Source organism: Ahaetulla prasina, chromosome 2 (assembly GCF_028640845.1).
Source record: "Ahaetulla prasina isolate Xishuangbanna chromosome 2, ASM2864084v1, whole genome shotgun sequence".
In the NCBI taxonomy this organism is placed as follows: domain Eukaryota; kingdom Metazoa; phylum Chordata; class Lepidosauria; order Squamata; family Colubridae; genus Ahaetulla; species Ahaetulla prasina.
The window spans coordinates 118,248,456-118,267,952 of record NC_080540.1 but is presented as its reverse complement, the minus strand read 5'-3'; the positions used below and the strand labels follow the sequence as shown (position 1 = coordinate 118,267,952).

General features: G+C 44.4%; 1 protein-coding gene across 2 annotated transcripts in view; it reads right to left on the bottom strand.

Moving 5' to 3' along the window:
- The window catches only part of ADGRE5 (adhesion G protein-coupled receptor E5), a 60,583-nt gene that overhangs the window by 27,780 nt on the left and 13,306 nt on the right, over positions 1-19,497 (bottom strand). For both annotated transcript variants that reach the window (XM_058170682.1, XM_058170683.1), the window contains exons 2-4: positions 9,128-9,172; positions 1,510-1,659; positions 915-995 (exon numbers count right to left, since the gene is read on the bottom strand). In XM_058170682.1, the coding sequence (XP_058026665.1) occupies positions 915-995; positions 1,510-1,659; positions 9,128-9,172 (276 nt within the window). The remainder of the gene's footprint in view (positions 1-914; positions 996-1,509; positions 1,660-9,127; positions 9,173-19,497) is intronic.

Sequence of the window (19,497 nt, the reverse complement as noted above, 5' to 3'; positions counted from 1 at the left end):
GCAACAAAGCAAGGAAAGAAACCATGGCAGAGAGGAGACAGCTCCCTAGATCTTTGCAACTCAGTAGGGTGGGAAATAGGCACGGTGAATGTTGCAGTGCACCTGCTGTCGTTCATAAGAGTGAACAACTGCCATGGTGTTGCAACATTTGTAATCTCGGGACTGTGTCATAATTACTTGGGATGGGCTATGTTGCAACTTTGAATGGTCGCTAAGTGAATTGTCATAACTCGAGGATTACCTGTACTTGGCATATCAGGGGTGCATTCCAAGCAGCAGAGTCACTACTTTTACATCCTCACAACTATTCCAATTATACAGTGTACTGGATGTGCTTCAGCAACAAATCTGTATGTTTTCGTATGTTTCTTTCATGTGTGTAACATGGCGAACAGGTACTGAAGGGTATAAATTGCCATTGTATAAAAACGGATTATTTCTATAAAACAGTACATGGTATGTCAAATTACAGATTATTTTCATGATTAACAACCAAAATTCTATAAGATGCATCCAAAAGTGTTCAGGAAGCAAAATCTTTATTGTACAGTGTTATGAAATTGTGAAATGTTTGGATTATATAGAGGCAGAACTAACGTTGGCCAGTTCCTATTTTAAGGTTGAGTGTTAGAGACCAAAGTTACCATATCCGTATTCTAAAGAACTGTTTTTGCCTCCATCCTATCAAAACCCTCGGCAAGCTGATGAGAGACAATAGGAAAAATAATGCTGTTTCTAATTCTAATCCCTGTGCATGGAATATCTTCAGCTCAGAGTCTCAAAAAACTACAAGCTGGTGGATGGAGTGATAAACAATCCGCCGATTGCAACCATGATGGTGGCAACAGTTTGCCATTGTTCCCCTCCCTCCCAACTTTAGCTACTTCCTTATGGAAAGCAAGATGTCCAATTACCACAACATCTTTCAGGATCACCACTGCACGGCTTATATCCTTCCTTACAGCTACTGGTTTCTCTATCGTAGACTTCACAAGCTTTTTAGAACATATAGGGGGAAGAAAGGCATTAGTTAGAACACATCCATTCTCTAGGCCATGCTATATCATGCTTCCTCCAAACTAGATTCTTTCTTTAGTGCTAACTAATATTTCTGGCAGATTCCCAAACTGTATTCTAGCCAATTGTAATTTTTAAAAGGGAATACAGATTAATCAGTAGATACACAGGACATTACATCAGTATACGCCAATTAATTTAGTTCTAATCGGTTTCAATTAAATCAAATTTCGATTTTCTCCTAGCTTTATCTACCCTTTGGAGTGCAAACCTCAGCAAAGCAAAAGCCCAGTGGGCAAATTGTTTCCTAAAATGGATATATCCGTTGCAAGACCTCAAGGAGTCACTAATAGTCAGAAATAAACATTAACAAACAGGCTTTCAGAGACTTAATTGGTTTAATACGTGGAGTAACTCTTATTGTTTATGTGTTGTCAGCATATAAAGAAAACTTTATATGCCATGTTTAAAGAAAGAAAGAAAGGCACTCACACGTGCAGTCATTTTCACTGAAATTCCGGAAAGTTTTCTTTTGAGTTGATTTTTTCCAAAATCCTATTTTGCAAGAGCAGCTGTAATTCCCAGAGACATTCTTACACAAAGCATTGTTTCCACATTCCACATTTCGACATTTATTGTCAACTATAAGAAGAACAGAAGAACATTGTGGTGGGGGGGGGAATCAGATTATTTTCAAAGTTTGTTTTTTAAATGGCTAATCTGTAGAGAAGAGAAGGGGAGAAAAAGTGTGCCTTGATGCTGAAATCATGTAGTCTGCAGAGTCAAACCGAGAAGAAATTTGGATGAAAATTTTCCCATCACTCCATGTATGTAGTTGCTGATCAATTCAGGATGTATCCATGGTGGCCTGTAGGATAGCTGGGATGGGAAAATATTGTCCCATTTTTCTTTTCATGCAGTGCTTTTCCAAACGTCAAAATAAGAGACTGATTAAAGATAGTCTTTGTTTGAAGTTACAATAGTACTGAGAAAAATGACTTATGACCATTGCAGTGTGATTTTCACACTTACTACTGCTGCAGCATCCCCATGGACCCATGATCAAAATTCAGACACTTGGCAGCTGGTTCATATTTATGACAGTTGCAGTGTCCCTGGGTCATGTGATTACTTTTTGTGACCTTCTGACTAGCCAAGTCAATGGGGAAGCCACATTCATTTAACAATCGTGTTATATAATAACTTAATGACTACAGTGATTCACTTAACAAATGTGGCAAGAAAGGTCATAAAATCGGGAAAAAAATCACTTAACAATTGTCTCACTTAGCAATGGAAATTTTGAGCACAATTGTGGTCATAATCCAAGGACTACCTGTATTGCATTTTAAGATTTGTCAGCTATTTTCAGCTGACAAATGGAATCGTAGAAATTAAACCATTTCCTTATTCTAATAGGTCAACATTTTTATTTATTTTATTTTTTTCATTTTTTGCTGCTGCTGCTGCTGCTGCTCTAACAATATTTTTTTCTGTAGTCATCCTACCCAACCTCCCTGGTTAATTGAAGAATCTTATAGATAGTAAGATGCCCCATGCCTGCAATGTTTTCCCATCACTGCCAAGCAAACCTGATATCCTGAATCATCAATGCCTACATCAGATTTGCTCTAATAGTTGCAATTTGTTTAAAATATATAGAGATAAGAACAACATTAGCTAGAAGTCCATGATATTGGCTGTGTTGTAGCGTATATCCTCCAGACTGGATTTCCCACCCACCCACACACATCAAGGTAGATAGCATCCCGTTTATTTCATTCCCAGTACCTTATATTATTATTTGGCACAAATAGGTTTCAAATATATTTCAACCCATGAGAACATGATGTTGCCTTTCATCTCAGTTCTCTTAGACAAAAGACATTATGACAGAAGCCACAATTCTGTAAATTTATTTCTGTTGTTTAGGATTTTCTGATAACCCCAATTTTCTTGAGTGATATATTTATTATTTAAATTGTAATTGTATCTAGCTCTTATTATTTTATATTGATTTATGCTACCTTCCCATCTCTAAGTGATTTTAGGCATATTCCAAACTTATGTCTTACTTGCACAAAGTATTGTTAATTTATAAAATGTAGGATGTACTTAGAATACAGCAGGGTACTGCAATTAGTTACCTGTGCATAAACAGGATGATGTCTGGAATTCTTTAACTATGTGAATAGCAATCTAAATGTTGGCAAGACAAGGAAGCACATCTTCAGAATTAAAACTTTTGAGCCAAGAAGTTGGAATTTTGAATGTATTGCAAAAGCAGAGTTGACAGATTTACAGTCCCATCTGTTTTTATTGATAGTCCTATAAAGCTTTTTACAAACAGTTTAACCAAGAAGTCTTGATAACTTCTGAATTTATTATTTGCGCTGCTGCTTCTGCACAAGGCTTCATCTCTGGTTCTGAGTGATCAACTTTACCTGACATGAAAGAGTGCAGAGAAGAGCAACAAAGATGATTAGGGGACTGGAGGCTAAAACATATGAAGAATGGTTGCAGGAACTGGGTCTAGTTTAATGAAAAGAAGGACTAGGGGAGACATGATAGCAGTGTTCCAATATCTCAGGGGTTGCCACAAAGAAGAGGGAGTCAAACTATCTCCAGTGCACCTGAGGGTAGAACAAGAAGCAATGGGTGGAAACTAATCAAGGAGAGAAGCAAATTAAAATTAAAATATTCAACTTAGAACTAAGGAGTAATTTCCTGAAAATTAGAATAATTAATAAGTGGAACAACTTGCCTGCAGAAGTTGTGAATGCTCCAACACTGGAAATTTTTAAGAAGATGTTGGATAACCATTTGTCTGAAGTGGTGTACAGTTTCCTGCCTGGGCAGGGGGTTGGACTAGAAGACCTCTAAGGTCCCTTCCAACTCTGTTGTTGTTGTTGTTGTTATTTATTATTATTATTATTCGTCATGCACCTATATATATATATCACTAGTCAGCTTCCACTCTGGTTCCCCATCTTCTCCTTTCCTGTCGCTCTAAATGGAGATAACCAGTTCCATCCCAACTGTCTGCAGAAGTCCATGGTTTTCTCTCTTGAAGATATGTCATACTTAGGTTTATTGTGATACTTAAGAACACCAGATATATATTTTAAATGTTTTTTCTTCTGCGCATGTCCAAGATGGCGCCGCCCTGCTGATCGGGGACGCGGCGACGGGCCTTTCCAGGCTCTTTTTGGGTCTGGGGGGGGGCCTTAATACCATCATAGGCCCCCGCCCTGATGGAGGAAGATCCAGCCACCCGTAAATAGGGTGGCTGGGCGCTGTGCGACTCCGCGGGGCGTTGGGAGAAGCCCCGGAGTCACGGCGGAGTCACGGCGCCTCAGAGGGAATCCTGGCGGCCTAGCGGCTTGCCGAGCCGCCGCCAGCCTTTTTCGGCGGTTTGGCGGCGGCGGGGGGGGGGTAGGGGGCCGTTGGCAGCGCCCCCTGGCCCCCTGCCTGGAAGACTTGGCCAGTGGAAGTTGAGGTTTGGAGTTTGGGCGCCTCCGGTGGCGATGGGAGGAGCCCCGGAGGGGCTGCGCCCCAATGAAGATCTGGAGGGCCGCCCGGGCTCCATCGGCCCTTCGAACCTGCGGTGGCGGCGGCGGCCTGGCCCTTCCCTCTCCGTCGGGCGTTGTCACTGGTGAGCCCTGGGTCTGCTGGCGGATTTGGCGGCGGGTGTCCCCTCATCTGGGGAGCTCCAGTGGCCTGCTCGCGGTGGCGATGGGGGCGTTCCAGTGGCGATGGCCTGGCGGAGGCGGTGGCGGCGGCGGCCTGGCCCTTCCCTCTCCGTCGGGCGTTGTCACTGGTGAGCCCTGGGTCTGCTGGCGGATTTGGCGACGGGTGTCCCCCTTTCATCTGGGGGAGCTCCAGTGGCCTGCTCGCGGTGGCGATGGGGGCGTCTCCAGTGGGGATGGCCTGGCGGAGGCGGTGGCGGCGGCCTGCCCGGTGCTGAAGTGGCGGATGGCCCGATAGGCCCAGGGTGGCTGTGACCTTGCCCTAGTGGCGCGGATATGTGACAGCGCCGGAGGAAGACCCGCGGGTCCAGCGGACACCCCTCCACTATTTACCATCTTTATAACATCTCTACCATCGTTCCTCTCCCCTTCTTCCTTAGCCCACCCCAGGTCGTTTGTATGGGGTGGTGAACTGACTGAGTCAGCGGTTTTGTCATCTACCGCACATGGATTATCTCGAACTATTTCCCATCAGGACAGACTGGTCATGGTCATTTTATCATCTATTATGACTTGTGCTGCCAACTTGACCAGCCCAGGATGGGCCTTGCCGGACCGTCTCAGTGATGCGAACATTTACTGCGGCTGACCTTCTTGCCCTCGAGATGCCCTCTCTCTGGGTCTGGCCCTCAGATTATCGAGGCCCACTTTGGGGACGGGCTTTGGAGCCCCGAGAGGTGGCAGGCGAAAAATAGGAGGCTTAGGGGTTTTTTAATTGGCTGTTTTAATAGATTTTTTAAGGGGAGTTTTAAAGGGGATTTTAAGGGGGGGGGAGGGAAACCGACGGGCTTGGGTTGGGGGTGGGAGGAAGGGGTGGGTGTTGGGGTAACCCGTCGGGGAGTCCAGTTCCTGCACATGCTCGTGGCGGGGTTGGTGGGTCCGAGGTCATGGGGAGTCGGTGTTCCATTGGTGGAGGGTGGTGCTATTTCCACGGTAAGGGGAGGGGCAGATATGGCGGAAGTGGGGCTCATATCGTGTTAGGGGTGCGCGCCGATGCTTACAGGCGATCGCGCCCGAGCCCTCAAACTTCTCCCGTTCCCGGATGGTCAGGATCCTCAGGGCCCTGGCCTTGGCTGATGTTATGCAATGCACGGTCCGTGGCCAATAAGGCCCCTAATTCACGATCTTATTCAGGGGTGCCGGACCTTATGGGCGTTACGGAGACCTGGTTGGGCCCAGAAGGGGGCGTGCCCCTTGTTCAGATGTGCCCACCGGGTTTCCGAGCATTTCATCAGCCGAGGGGCCAGGGTAGGGGTGGTGGGGTGGCGGTTGTGATTAGAGAGAGTCTAGAGCCGACGGAGACCACTGTACCTCAGATTGCGGGTGCGAATCCTCTTTGTGAGATGGGGTCATAGATGTCAGATGGGCTTGCTGGTCGCGTACCTGGCTCCTTGCTACGTGACAGCTGCCCTGCCCGAGCTCCTGGAGGTGCTTGCTGGGGTGGCAGTTGAGACCCCCAGACTTTTAGTCGTGGGGGACTTTAACTTGCCATCGTCCGGCTCGTCATCGACGGTAGCTCGGGAGTTCATGGCTTCCATGACGGCCTTGGACCTGACCCAAGTAGTTGATGGCCCTACTCACGTTGGGGGTGGCACTCTGGACTTGATTTTTGTCTCTGGTCAGTGGTTGAGAGATCTGGACTTAAAGGAAATAGTCATTGAACCTTTGTCATGGTCAGATCACTCTTCTTCGCCTGGACTTTCTGACCGCCATTCATCACCGCAGGGAGACGGAGCCGACACGTTGGTTCCGTCCCAGGCGCCTGATGGACCCGGAGGGGTTCGGACGGAGCTTGGGCCATTTCCTGAGGGTCTGGCACACGGCTCGGCTGAGGAACTTGTTGCGGCCTGGGAACGGGCCGCGCGGGGCCTTAGACCGGTCGTGCCTTTGCGGCCTCTGACCCAGCGCAGGTCCCAACCAGCCCCTTGGTTCTCCGAGGAGCTGAGAGGATGAAGCGCCGGAGAAGACGCCTAGAGAGTTCCTGGAGGTCTAGCCGTTCAGAAGCTGATCGGACACTAGTGAAGTCCTATACTAGGGCTTACCTAGTGGCAATGAGGAAGCGAGGCGTACCTACGCCTCCTCCCTCATTGCATCGGCAGATAACCGCCCAGCCGCCCTGTTTCGGGTGACCCGCTCCCTCCTACATCAGGGGGAGCGGGATGACCCGTTGCAGGGACGTGCTGAGGAGTTTAACGGTTATCTATACGATAAAATCGTTCAGCTTCGGGATGGGTTGGGCCAAGATTGCGGTGATACGGGTGGGACGGCTGAGGGGGTCTTGGTGACATTGTATGGGATGAGTTTGACCCTGTCGCTCCCGAGGACATGGACAGGTTGTTGGGGAGGCTAAATGCCACCACATGTTTACTGGACCCGTGCCCCTCCTGGTTGGTGCTGGCCACGCAGGAGGTGACACGAGGCTGGCTCCAGGCGATTACGAGTGCTTCTTTGGTGGAGGGAGTCTTTCCGGCCGCCTTGAAAGAGGCGGTGGTGTGGGCCCTCCTCAAGGAGCCTTCCTGACCCGCTGTTTTAGGTAATTATCGTCCGGTCTCCAACCCGCCGCGGCGAAGGTTGTAGAGAGTATGGTGGCATATCAGTTTCCTTGCACCTGGATGAAACTGTCTATCTAGACCTGCTCCAGTCCGGTTTCCGACCCGGTTACAGCACGGAGACGGCTTTGGTCGCGTTGGTGGATGATCTCTGGAGGGCCAGGGATAGGGGTTGTTCCTCTGCCCTGGTCCTATTAGACCTCTCAGCGGCTTTCGATACCATCGACCATGGTATCCTGCTGCGCCGATTGGAGGGATTGGGAGTGGGAGGCACCGTTTATCGGTGGTTCTCCTCCTATCTCTCCGACCGGTCGCAGTCGGTGTTGACAGGGGGGCAGAGGTCGGCCCCGAGGCGCCTCACTTGTGGGGTGCCGCAGGGGTCGATTCTTTCGCCCCTTCTGTTTAACATCTACATGAAGCCGCTGGGTGAGATCATCAGTGGTTTCGGTGTGAAGTACCAGCTGTATGCGGATGACACCCAGCTGTACTTTTCTACACCGGACCACCCCAACGGTTATCAAGTGCTGTCCCGGTGTCTGGAGGCCGACGGGTCTGGATGGGGAGAAACAGGCTCAAGCTCAATCCTCCAAGACGGAGTGGCTGTGGATGCCGCATCCCGCTACAGACAGCTAAATCCGCGGCTGACCATCGGTGGCGAGTCACTGGCCCCGATGGAGAGGGTGCGCAACTTAGGCGTCCTCCTGGATGAACGGCTGTCTCTAGAAGATCATTTGACGGCCGTCTCCAGGAGAGCGTTCTACCAGGTTCGCCTGGTGCGCCAGTTGCGCCTTTCTGGACCGGGAGGCCCTATGCACGGTCACCACGCCTCGTGACGTCTCGCCTGGATTACTGCAACGCCTCTACATGGGGCTCCCTTGAAGGGCATCCGGAGGCTACAGTTAGTCCAGAATGCGGCTGCGCTGGTGATAGATGGAGCCTCGTGGCTCCCGTGATAACACCCATCCTGCGCAGGCTGCACTGGCTACCTGTGGCCTTCCGGTGCGCTTCAAGGTTTTGGTGACCACCTTTAAAGCGCCCATGGCATAGGGCGGGTTATCTACGGGACCGCCTACTGCGACCAGATACCTCTCACCGACCCGTGCGCTCTCACAGGAGGGACTCCTCAGGGTGCCGTCAGCTAGGCAGTGTCGTCTGGCGGCGCCCAGGGAAGGGCTTCTCTGTGGGGCTCCCGCCCTCTGGAACGAGCTCCCCCCAGGACTCCGTCAACTTCCGGACCTTCGTACCTTCCGTCGCGAGCTCAAGACACATTTATTCATCTGTGCAGGACTGGCTTAGATTTTAAATTTTATAGGGGTTTTAAATTGATTTTAATATTTATATTTCTATTTTTAATGATAGGGCATTGGAATAAGTTTTTTAAAGATTATTTTAATTTTGTGTATCGATGTTTTATATGCCTGTGAACCGCCCTGAGTCCTTTGGGAGATAGGGCGGTATATAAATTTAAATAATAAAAATAAATAAAAAATAAATAAAACTAAAACTAAATTCCAAGGGTGCATAATTACACAAATTCATTTGAAAAACCATGCTTTTATAAGACATGCTCCTACTGTTTTTTGTTTTCAGCATCTCTTGGTCTGAATAAGATGATTTTTTTCCCCTGAGTAGGTCTACCAATATTTGGACCTAAAGAATTAAGAGTCTTCTCCACCCTGATGTTATTTAGTAATCAATACTTTTGCAGTCCTGTTTTGATATAACAAGAGAAAACAAATTTGTTTTAAAGACAGTGGATTTAAATGAGCGTTCGAACGCTTCCAACAATTTCTTGATCCAAGAGAAGCTTACCTTGATTTTGGAGCAGGACTGATTGGAAAAGAAAAACCAGGAGGCCTGAAAAGAAAGAGAGAGAATATAGAGTCAGGAAACACCTTATTCCACAAACTGACCATTCCCAATTTGGTCCCCTTCAGATATGATAAGACTACTTCATCCTTCATCTCCAATTTGCAAAAGTAAAGATGGAGAGGCACTAGCTTGCACACTAATCTTTCCTCCAAAGGCATCAATGGCCTTTATCCATGGTACCCTGGCTCTTACATCCTGACTGAAGTTCTTCTCTTCCAGGATTCGAGGAAAGCTATTAAGTTCCATCTAGAACAGTGATTGCAAACCTTTTTGCCATTGCGTGCCAAAAATGGGGGGAGCGCGGGGGGGGGGATAGCGCGCATGCCCTCACCCATAATTCTATGTGCCCTTGCACATGCGCACATGACACCCCCCGCGTTTCCCCCCCCCCCCGCTTTTGGCCCTGTGGGTCCAGTAGGCCTGTTTTTTGCTCTCACCAGGCTTCTGTGGGACTGGAAGTTGGCTAACGGGCCGTTTTCAGCCTACGGAGGGTCTCGGGGTGGGGTGGGGGGTTGGGGAAGGCCGTTTTCACCCTCCCCATGCTCTGGAGCCTGAGGAGAGAAAAAAATGGGCCTTCCCCACCCAGGCTCTCCGGGAGTAGGAAACAGCCTGTTTCCCTATTGCAAGTGGGCCCAGAAGGCCCGAAAATCAGCTGGCCGGTGCACGCTTGCGTGTCGGAGCTGAGCTCGCGTGCCCACCAATATTACTACGCGCGCTACCTGTGGCACATGTGCCATAGATTTGCCATCACGGACCTAGAATCTCTCACATCACTTTGTTGGAAATTGGCCAATTGCCACAAGCAAGTTTATTGTTGCCGGGAAATATCAGCTCTTTGTCTTGAATACCAGCTCTTTGTCTTCAACACCAAACAGATGACATATATGGGATTTCACAGATATCAGAGCATTTATCCACATTAGGAGGTTATGAATAATGTGGGATCCAAAAAGCTATTCGTATGGGCCTTATGTATTGTACCATCAGTTTTTTCCCCTAAAAGAATCCTCTCAATTTTAACTGCGGTAGGTGGGTGGGCAGGGTTGTCTTATATTAGGAAGAAGCTCAAATATTCTGCTACTTGAAACCCAAGTATTTTTGAGGTAGGTAGAACAACATTGGGGGTTGGAGTGTGTTAGTTCCTCCTGACACGATGTTCAAATATTGGAAAAGTTATTACAGGTAGTCCTCGACTTACAACAGTTCGTTTACCCTGTTTCCTCCAAAATAAGACATCCCCTGATAATAAGTACAATCGGGCTTTTGAGTACATGGCAGTAAGGCCAAGCGCTTATTTCAGGGTTCAAAAAAATATAAGACAGGGTCTTATTTTCAGGGGACAGGGTAGTAACTGTCCAAATTTACAACAGCACTGAAAAACGTGACTTATATTTTTCACACTTATGACCTTTGTAGCAGCCCCATGATCATTTGATCAAAATTTAGATGCTTGGCAACTGGTTCATACTTATGACCATTGCAATGTCCTAAGATCACAAGAGGCCTCTGGTGGCTCAACAGACTAATGCAGTCTGTTATTAACAGCAGCTGCTTGCAATTACTGCGGGTTCAAGTCCCACCAGGCCCAAGGTTGACTCAGCCTTCCATCCTTTATAAGGTAGGTAAAATGAGGACCCAGATAGTTGGGGGCAATAAGTTGACTTTGTATATAATATACAAATGGATGAAGACTATTGCTTAACACATTGTAAGCCGCCCTGAGTCTTCGGAGGAGGGCGGGATATAAATGCAAAAAAAATAAATAAATCACGTAATCACCTTTGGCAACCATTTGATATGCAAAATCAATGGGGAAGCCAGATTCACTTAACAACCATGGTAGTAACTTATCAACTACAGTGATTCATTTAACAACTGTGGCAAGAAATGTCATAAAATGGGGCAAAACTCACTTAACAAATGTCTCACTTAGCAACAGAAATGCTGGGCTCAAATATGGTTATAAGTCAAGGACTACCTGTATAATCTTTGTAGAAGGTTTAGGGCACAGCTTTAACTGGGTATGAAGAATTAATATGAAGAACAGATGCAGGAATTGGGTATGTCTAGTCTAGAGAAAAGAAGGACTAGGGATGATATGATAGCAGTCTTCCAATATCTGAGGGGCTGCTAGAAAGACAAGGGGGTCAACCTGTTCTTCAAAGCACCAGAAGGCAAGACAAGAAAGAATGGATGGAAACGAATAAAGGAGAGATTCAACCTGGAAATAAGGAGAAATTTCCTGACATTGAGAACAATCAAACCAGTGGAACAGCTTGCCTTCAGAAGTTGTGAGTACTTCATCACTGGGGGTTTTAAGAGGACACTGGGCAATCATTTGTCCAAAATGGTATAGAGCCGTGATGGCAAACCTATGGCATGCATGTCAGAGGTGGCACGCAGCACCTCTCTGATGGCATGCGAGCGGTCACCCCAGTTCAGTTCCTCTGCGCATGCGCGCACACCTCCCATCAGCCAGCTGGTCTTTGGGTCTCTCCTGCACATGCACAGGGGTGGGGCACATGCGGGGGGGCTGCGTACAAATGCAGGAGGGGGTGGGGAGCATGCGAAGGGTTGCGTACGCACATGCAGGGGGGCAGGGTGTGCATGTGCAGGGCACATGTAGGGGGGCCATGCACATGCGTGAGGGATGGGACGAATGCATGGGGGCCATGCACAGATTGCAGTTTGGGGGTTTGGGTGCTTTGGGCACTCGGTCCAGAAAAGGTTAGTCATCACTGGTATAGAGTCTCTTGCTAGATCTGTGTGTTGGACAAGAAGACCTCCAAGGTCCCTTCCAACTCTGATGATGTTCTGTTCTATAGGCAATTGCCTTACTTGGATGTCTAGGCAACTTCCTTCTCCCTATATAATCTTTCTACCATTTCCCATCATTTTTAATACCACATTTCTTTTTAGAGAGAAAATCTATTAAGGATAATATTTGGTATTTGCACAGGTCTGCCCTGCATCAGGACTGTCCATCTTCCAAGCCTTTGTGTTAGGAAACCTCATTACTACATTCCTGCCTTCGGCAATATGTTGCCCTCATGATGGAATATAACTGGTTTGGAATCAGGGGTGAAATGCTCCCAGTTCAGATCGGATCAACCGATCTGGTAGCTATGGAGGCGAGTGGTTCAGAGAACCAATAGCAAAAATCCCTGCCCACCCACCCACCCCGGTCAGTTCCCACTTGCCCTCTTGGCAGCTTGCTGCTTCTTCTGGGCTCGCTCACGTTTCCTGCCTTGCTTTGGCTACTGCAATCCCTGCAATCAATTGCATCAACTAGCAAGTAAATCTGCCTGCCTGCCTGCCTTGTGTCTTCAATTTGGTAAGTAACTGGTGTTTTTTTGGGAGGGAGCTTTAAAAAAAATGGTTAATTGGGGGTTTTTTTAGTTTTATTTTTTTTAGACATAGCAATTTAAAGTTAAGGAAGTTTTAAATTTAGCTGATTTTATCTACAAATATAAATAAAATAAAATAAAATAAAATAATAAAATAAAATATTTGTGCAGCTTTCTGAGATTTGGTGTGTTTCTGTGTTGTTTCACTCTAACTACACAAACAACCAAAATCTCACAAAGCTGTATGTGGCATTTTGTGTGGAAAAAGTGTGAAAATTGGTTTTTGAGCTTTTTGTGCCTATGTGAGGTTCCTGCTTGTTGCAGGGGCCATTCTGGGTGAATTGCAGCTGCTTTTACATTGTGAGTCAGTTGAGTTGTGTTGTGTTGTGTGTGTGTAAAGTGTGAAAGTTGGTTTTTGATACCTCTAACTCTTTTGTGTACTTTGTTTATTATTTTTATTATTTATTATTGGCCATGCCCACCTGGTTACCTGACCACCAAGCCATGCCCACCAATTAAGCCACACCCACAGAACCGGTAGAGAAAATTTTTAGATTTCACCCCTGCTTGGAATACTGGGAATTGCAGTCCAGCACAACTGGAAAGCAGCAGTTGAAGAAAGAGCAAGTTATATTTGTGTACATTAACAAAGAATAAGCAAAAATATTTAAAGGAAGCTATGACTTTTTTGGGGTTGGTGGCAATCTGTTGCTTCTTGTATTTACCATTTGGACTTTAATGTTTACAAAAGGGTTTGCTAAGATGTTTTCATTTTCCTGTACCTATCACACATTTCTTCAATAATTCAGTCAACCAAGCACCTATATACATAATTTCTTTAATTCATGCATATTCAAGAGTTCATCCTGCCAACTATTTATAATTTACACAAACCACTATGAGCATTCTAGTCTCAGCCAGCAAGGCCCATTTTTTTCACTTGACTGTAAAATGCATTTAGAGCACACCATGGCTTGCAAAATGCTTCCTGCATGTTCTCAGAGATACTTTCTTCTTTAATATTTCCCAAGTTCTGTTACTCAGTTTTTAAGTGCGCAAAAGCTGAGGGTTAAAAGCTTTTTAACCGTCTTAAAGCTGAGGGTTAAAAAACTCTATTTGCAATATTTGTAAATTTCCCTAATGAAGCAAGACTCTGGGTGGTAAACACTGAACCAAGAATAAAACAATCAAAATTAAAAATGTAATTTAACTATGTTATTGCTGTTCTTAATCCAAAATACTAGACCATCTTCATCTTCTGTCCACTCACTTATATCTATGAACTAGAAGCACACAGTTTGGAATAACTAAGGCAGTTATAAATTCCTAATATGATCCACCCCCAGCTGCCACAAAGGGATAATTTCCTGTATTGTTTTCTCCTGACAATTTTAAAAAGACCATTTTAAATTAAAATAAAAAACAAAAACTGTGTTTAGTCACTCCACCTTTTCTACCTCCATGGTGGCCACAGGGGATGTGAAAACCAAAGTGATATTATACTCTAATTTTCTCTCCATCATGGCAGGAAGGAAGCTGGCTGTTAGCCCCCACTCACATAAGCAGTTCTGGTGAACCAGCTGATTGGGGAAGGATACTTTACAATTCCTCTTAAGGTTGATTAATGAGATCAGATGCCTAGAGTAGGGTATCCACATGACATGTTACCCATCAGTCCAAGACACATGGGAACACAGCTACTTCAGATCATTCTGGATCATGGCTTCATTCTGTAATTCATTCCGTTGTCTTATCGGTCACAGTACTGGTACATGTTTTTATGCTATCATCAAATTTCTGTAATATAGTTTTTTTTTAAAAAAACCTCTTTGTTGTATCGTCTCATTAATCTCTGTTGTTTCATCATGTTTCCTCTATCTTTTCTTATCATTGTTTCAAGCAAGCATTTTGAAAATTTTCAGATTATTGTGAACAAAATGTAGAATATTTTTCTTTTTGGTATTATTTCTTAGTGGGAATAAATACTGCATGCTATGAAGTATTATACTGCAGATTAATAGTATACAGCAGTCCAGTACTCAAAAGTTATCCGCCAATGGGTCCTATTCTGGCTCAAAACCTCAATATTTGCCTCTCTGCCTCTCTGGCTTGGAATTTGCTTACAGTATTTGGCTAGGCTTTCTCAGATCACACCCTGCTTACAATGCTTCTGACTTGTTATACTCAATAGTCAGAGATGGGTTCAGGCCTCTAAGCCAATTATGAACCAAGAAATGTTCAAGAATCATTAACCAAAGTTACTCCAATTGGACAGGCAATCTTCATAGTCATCCTCCCTGGGTCTTGATTCAAATAGACAATATCCTACCCTGTTTTCAGCAACAATGACATTTTCTCAGCTCCTTAGGTTCTGTTCAGAGTTCCTCTTCCCAAAAATCAGGGAGAGTTCTTAGCTTCACTAGCTTGCTTTCTGTCAACTGGATTTTTTTCTGAGTGGCCCACACCAGCCGTATCATAATACACTTACAACGTTCCAAATATTATATGCTTAACTTTAACTATAAAGTTAAGCTTGCCCAAATCTACCTGACTTCAACAACATCTGAAATATTTCCCTGAAAAATATGGAGTTTTAAAAGCATGGCTAACATTATTCAGGCTCATATGAAGTAGCCTCAGTATCTCAGGGCACTTTTATATGATCCACCCATTTGCCTGCAAAGCCCTCTGAAGTTTTTTTTAAAATGCAGTGGAGATTGACCCTGACTGCTCTATTTTCAGATCTGACCGAATGGAAAACATGAATGTAGATGTTTCTTACACATTTGTGTGCCTTGAATTTACAGAGAGCCACTGTTCCCTCTTTTGACCAAAATCAAAGATAATAAATTGCTAACATTTCCCTCTGTTTTTGTGTTTGCCATGGTGACGGGCTTCTGTTATTTTCAAAATGCCCAACATTGATAGTATGACAAGTCTATTTTACCCTGATCATGCCAGCTCACTCTGACTGTGTTCCCAGGAGCGGAGGCTGGCAAAGCTCAAATTCCTTTCAGTGGAAAGCCAGAACGATCCTTCCAACACAAGGCTACTTTATTTTAAACGCACTGCCATTTCTGAAGTGCCAGTAATGGGATACGGCAAAAATGCCTGCGGTTGCAAACCCCAAGGCACAAAATCACAAGATTAATAGCATGTGTGTGTGAGAGAGATGTTATCTCTCAATGTGCCGTTCTTTTGCAATTCATTAAACTGGGCCAGTTCTGGACATGTAGAAACCTGGGTTTTTGCCTTTCTCTTTTGGCTCTGAAATAACATCTCAACTGTTTTACTACTGACTAACTTCATGGTATCCCTCAGGGCAGGAGTCCCCAACCTGCAGACCGGCATCAGGCCACGGCATGCCAGAAACCAGGCTATGCAAACAAGTGAAGCCCCATCCATGGGATGCAGAGGCAGCATATGAAACCATGCCCCCTGTGGTCCATGGAAAAACCTCTTACCACGGAACCGGTCTCTGGTGCCCAAAATGTTGGGGACTGCTGGCTCAGGGGACTCATTGTGAAAGTCTAACCAGAGGAAGTTGCAGTGGTAATTCTTTCTATAGAAACTTCTAAGGAAAAGGAGAGTCAGGAACCAAATTATAAAGCCTCAGATGTACAGTCCGATGCCTATTTACATGCTAATTTGTCACAAGAGACATGTATGTAAGAAAGGTAAATTTGGTCCAGAATGTTCTACCCTTCGTCTGTACGAAACAGTTCTCTGTTTGTCTCTGCCTCTCTCATTGTTCTGAGAAATTCAGTGACTTGGGTACAGAGTTCTTAAATATGTTAGGTGGTTGTTTACACAAAAGTTGCAACAGCTGAGAGTTTCCTCCAAATAATATCTGAAACTATAAGGACACATTTACCACATGGTGTTTTTTTTTTACAAAACAAGATATATTTTTTTACATCTCCTTCAGAGGTACAATGTCTGTTAGCCACTCTGCTGCCTTGTGCATTTCTATGCGGTGTCAGGCTATTTTCTTCTTGTGTGTAGCAGCTTAGTCAGTCCTGTTTTTCAATATCTAAAGATCTCCTTATGAGCATTCCTCCTTTCATTGTTCCGGGAGTTTAATGGCCCCTGACTTGACTTCTAACAGTATAATAATCCCTGTCTTCTAATAAAAGAACCAAATTTGCTGAATCTTATAAAATAGATAATAGCACCACTGATCTGCATGAAGCAGAAAAATATTTAGTTCTAAGCTTGAAATAAATTTACCACTTTCAAGCATTATATCAATAAGACTCAATTTTTTCAAATTCCATTGGAACAAAACACAAAATTAAAAGTTCCAGTGGAGCAAAATTCAGCATTCTATTTTAAGGTATAATGCACCTTCCTCTTTTGTTTTTCATATATACTACTGAGCATTATATAAAATCAGCCATGGGACCAATTTAAAAATAAATAAACATTTTAAAAATCTTATGCTAAATGATAAAAGCAACAGTTAAATGCATTTTTTGTAGCCTGGTTTGCAAACAGTCTCAGAACTAATCCAACAAAAAAGCCAGTATTAGCAATAAATTCAATCAGCCCTTTAACAATATAGTAACACAAAAGCACATTAGTCTGGTTATTGGCTTGAGTCTCGAATATATTCGCACACTGCACACTTTTTCATTTGGCAGTCTGCCTGCTTAACTCCGCAAACAAATCACCATAGCATATTTGATTGTCCACCTGAAAATAAAGCATTCACACATGCAATGAACATACTGGGATCACATTATAAAACCTGAACCCTAAAGACTCCATAGAAACAGTTTACAAACAACAATACATTTGTCTATCGGGCCTCACCATCTTTTTTTTTAATGTTTTGCTAGATGGGCATATAGATGGAAGTTGTACAGTTGGTGGATTTTAGTGGTCTGAGAATGAGGAAGTATTATCTTTATTCTCTGGTTATTCTTCCAGTGGCAGGAGCTATATAAATTGCTTCCTTGTATGCTTTGAAGCATGCCTGTTGCTTGGGGTGCTGGTTGACTGTCACAAGGAACTACTTGCCACAAAGAAGAGGGAGTCAAGCTATGCTCCAAAGCACCTGAGGGCAGGACAAGAAGCAATGAGTGGAAACTAATCAATGAGAGAAGCAACCTAGAATTAAGGAGCAATTTCCTCATGGTTAGAACAATTAAATAGTGGAACAACTTGCCTCCAGAATAGCAATAGCACTTAGACTTATATATCGCTTCATAGTGCTTTTACAGCCCTCTCTAAACAGTTTACAGAGTCAGCATATTACCCCCAACAATCTGGGTCCTCATTTTACCCACCTCGGAAGGATGGAAGGCTGAGTCAACCTTGTGGAGAAGTTGTGAATTCTCCAACACTGGAAGTTTTTAAGAAGGGATTGGACAGCCATTTGTTGGAAATGGTGTAGGGTTTCCTGCCTGGGCAGGGGTTTGGACTAGGAGACCTCCAAGGTCCCTTCCAACTCTGTTATTCTATTCTATACTGCTGAATTTGGCTAGACATGAATGTTGATAACATAAAATATAGCAGATTACACTGCTCAATTTCTTCTATCTTGAAGGGGTAGCACAAAAATATTGTATTTTGTAATATCCAAACAAGAACCAGCAGATGTCATTTTTCTTCTCCTTGATAAAGAACCAAAGGGTGGGAGGAGATGTGCTTGCCAGGGAGAAGCTGGGACTTGACTGCAGCTACTGAAGTGGACTATTTCATTCCACATTCTAGTCTGTGCTCCCGGTCTCCTTTTCTCTGCTGAAGACATCTCAGCCTACGCTCCACCCTTGTTTCACCCAAGCTTACCAATACTAAATTGGCACTTTGAGACAGTGCACAACAATCCCAACACTTTGGCCTGCCTTGGAATCCAACTTGTTCTGGGATATCCATGGCTTTTACAAGAAAATGGCTGAGGGTAATTCTTGGCTTGATAGACAATAAAGCTGAGTTTAATCAATAAATGCACAATAAGGCTGAGTAAAAAAAACAGCACATTGCTGGCACCTCGCTTGTTCCTTTCTTAGTAAGTGCTTGAGTAAGACTGCTTGACCTTTTGGTGCATGTTGCCTGTTGAAATTTCTCAAACAGAAGTAAACCTAGGTGATAGATCACTGCCATTTTCCTGAGTGATTTATTTTGGCCATTTTAAATGAGAAAGAAATAGGATGCTTTCTTGGCAAGTTCTTTTTATGACAGTGTAGTTAATCCGATGTTCCCTCCATAGGAGGGTGGGATACCCTCTCTTCTTTGGATTGCTACACATCTTCCTCAGAAAAGGTGGAAAAAGTTACTTCTCTATGGTAAGCAGTGATGAGAGCAAGAAATGAAGGAAGAGGAGTATGAGTGACTCCATCTTTCATGGTCACCAATTCCATTAGAGGGTAATGTTTGGAATTTGAAATCTGAAATAGCAATAGCACTTATATTATATACCACTCCATAGTGCTTTACAGCATTCTCTGAGCAGTTTACAAATGTCAGCATATTGCCCCCAGCTATTTGGGTCCTTATTTTACCGACCTCGGAAGGATGAAAGACTGAGTCAATGTTGAGCCGGTCAGGATCTAACTCCTGGCAGTGGGCAGAGTTACCCTGCAAAACTGCATTCTAAGCACAGCGCCACCATGCTTCATATAATTGTTCAGGCAGTAATTACCAATGGGTTTGGGTTTAGTTAGTTTGTTTCTGGTAAGGCAGAAATAGACAGGCTGCTCTCAAAATGGTGCAGTTAGCAGGAAACCTTGTCAGTTAATCCAAGATCAGCAGGGAGCATAAGCTCATTCTGATTCTTCCTTTCTTCATCTGCTCCTCTCCAGATTCCTTCCTAATATAATAGATGTCTTTCATTTGCTAGTTTAGGCCAGTTGTCATATCTAGGCTATTTGGCACTTAAAATAAAAGTGTAAGACTTACTTCATGGATTGAGGTTTATGGATTTATTGAGGTTTATGGATTTTGAAAACACCTGCATTT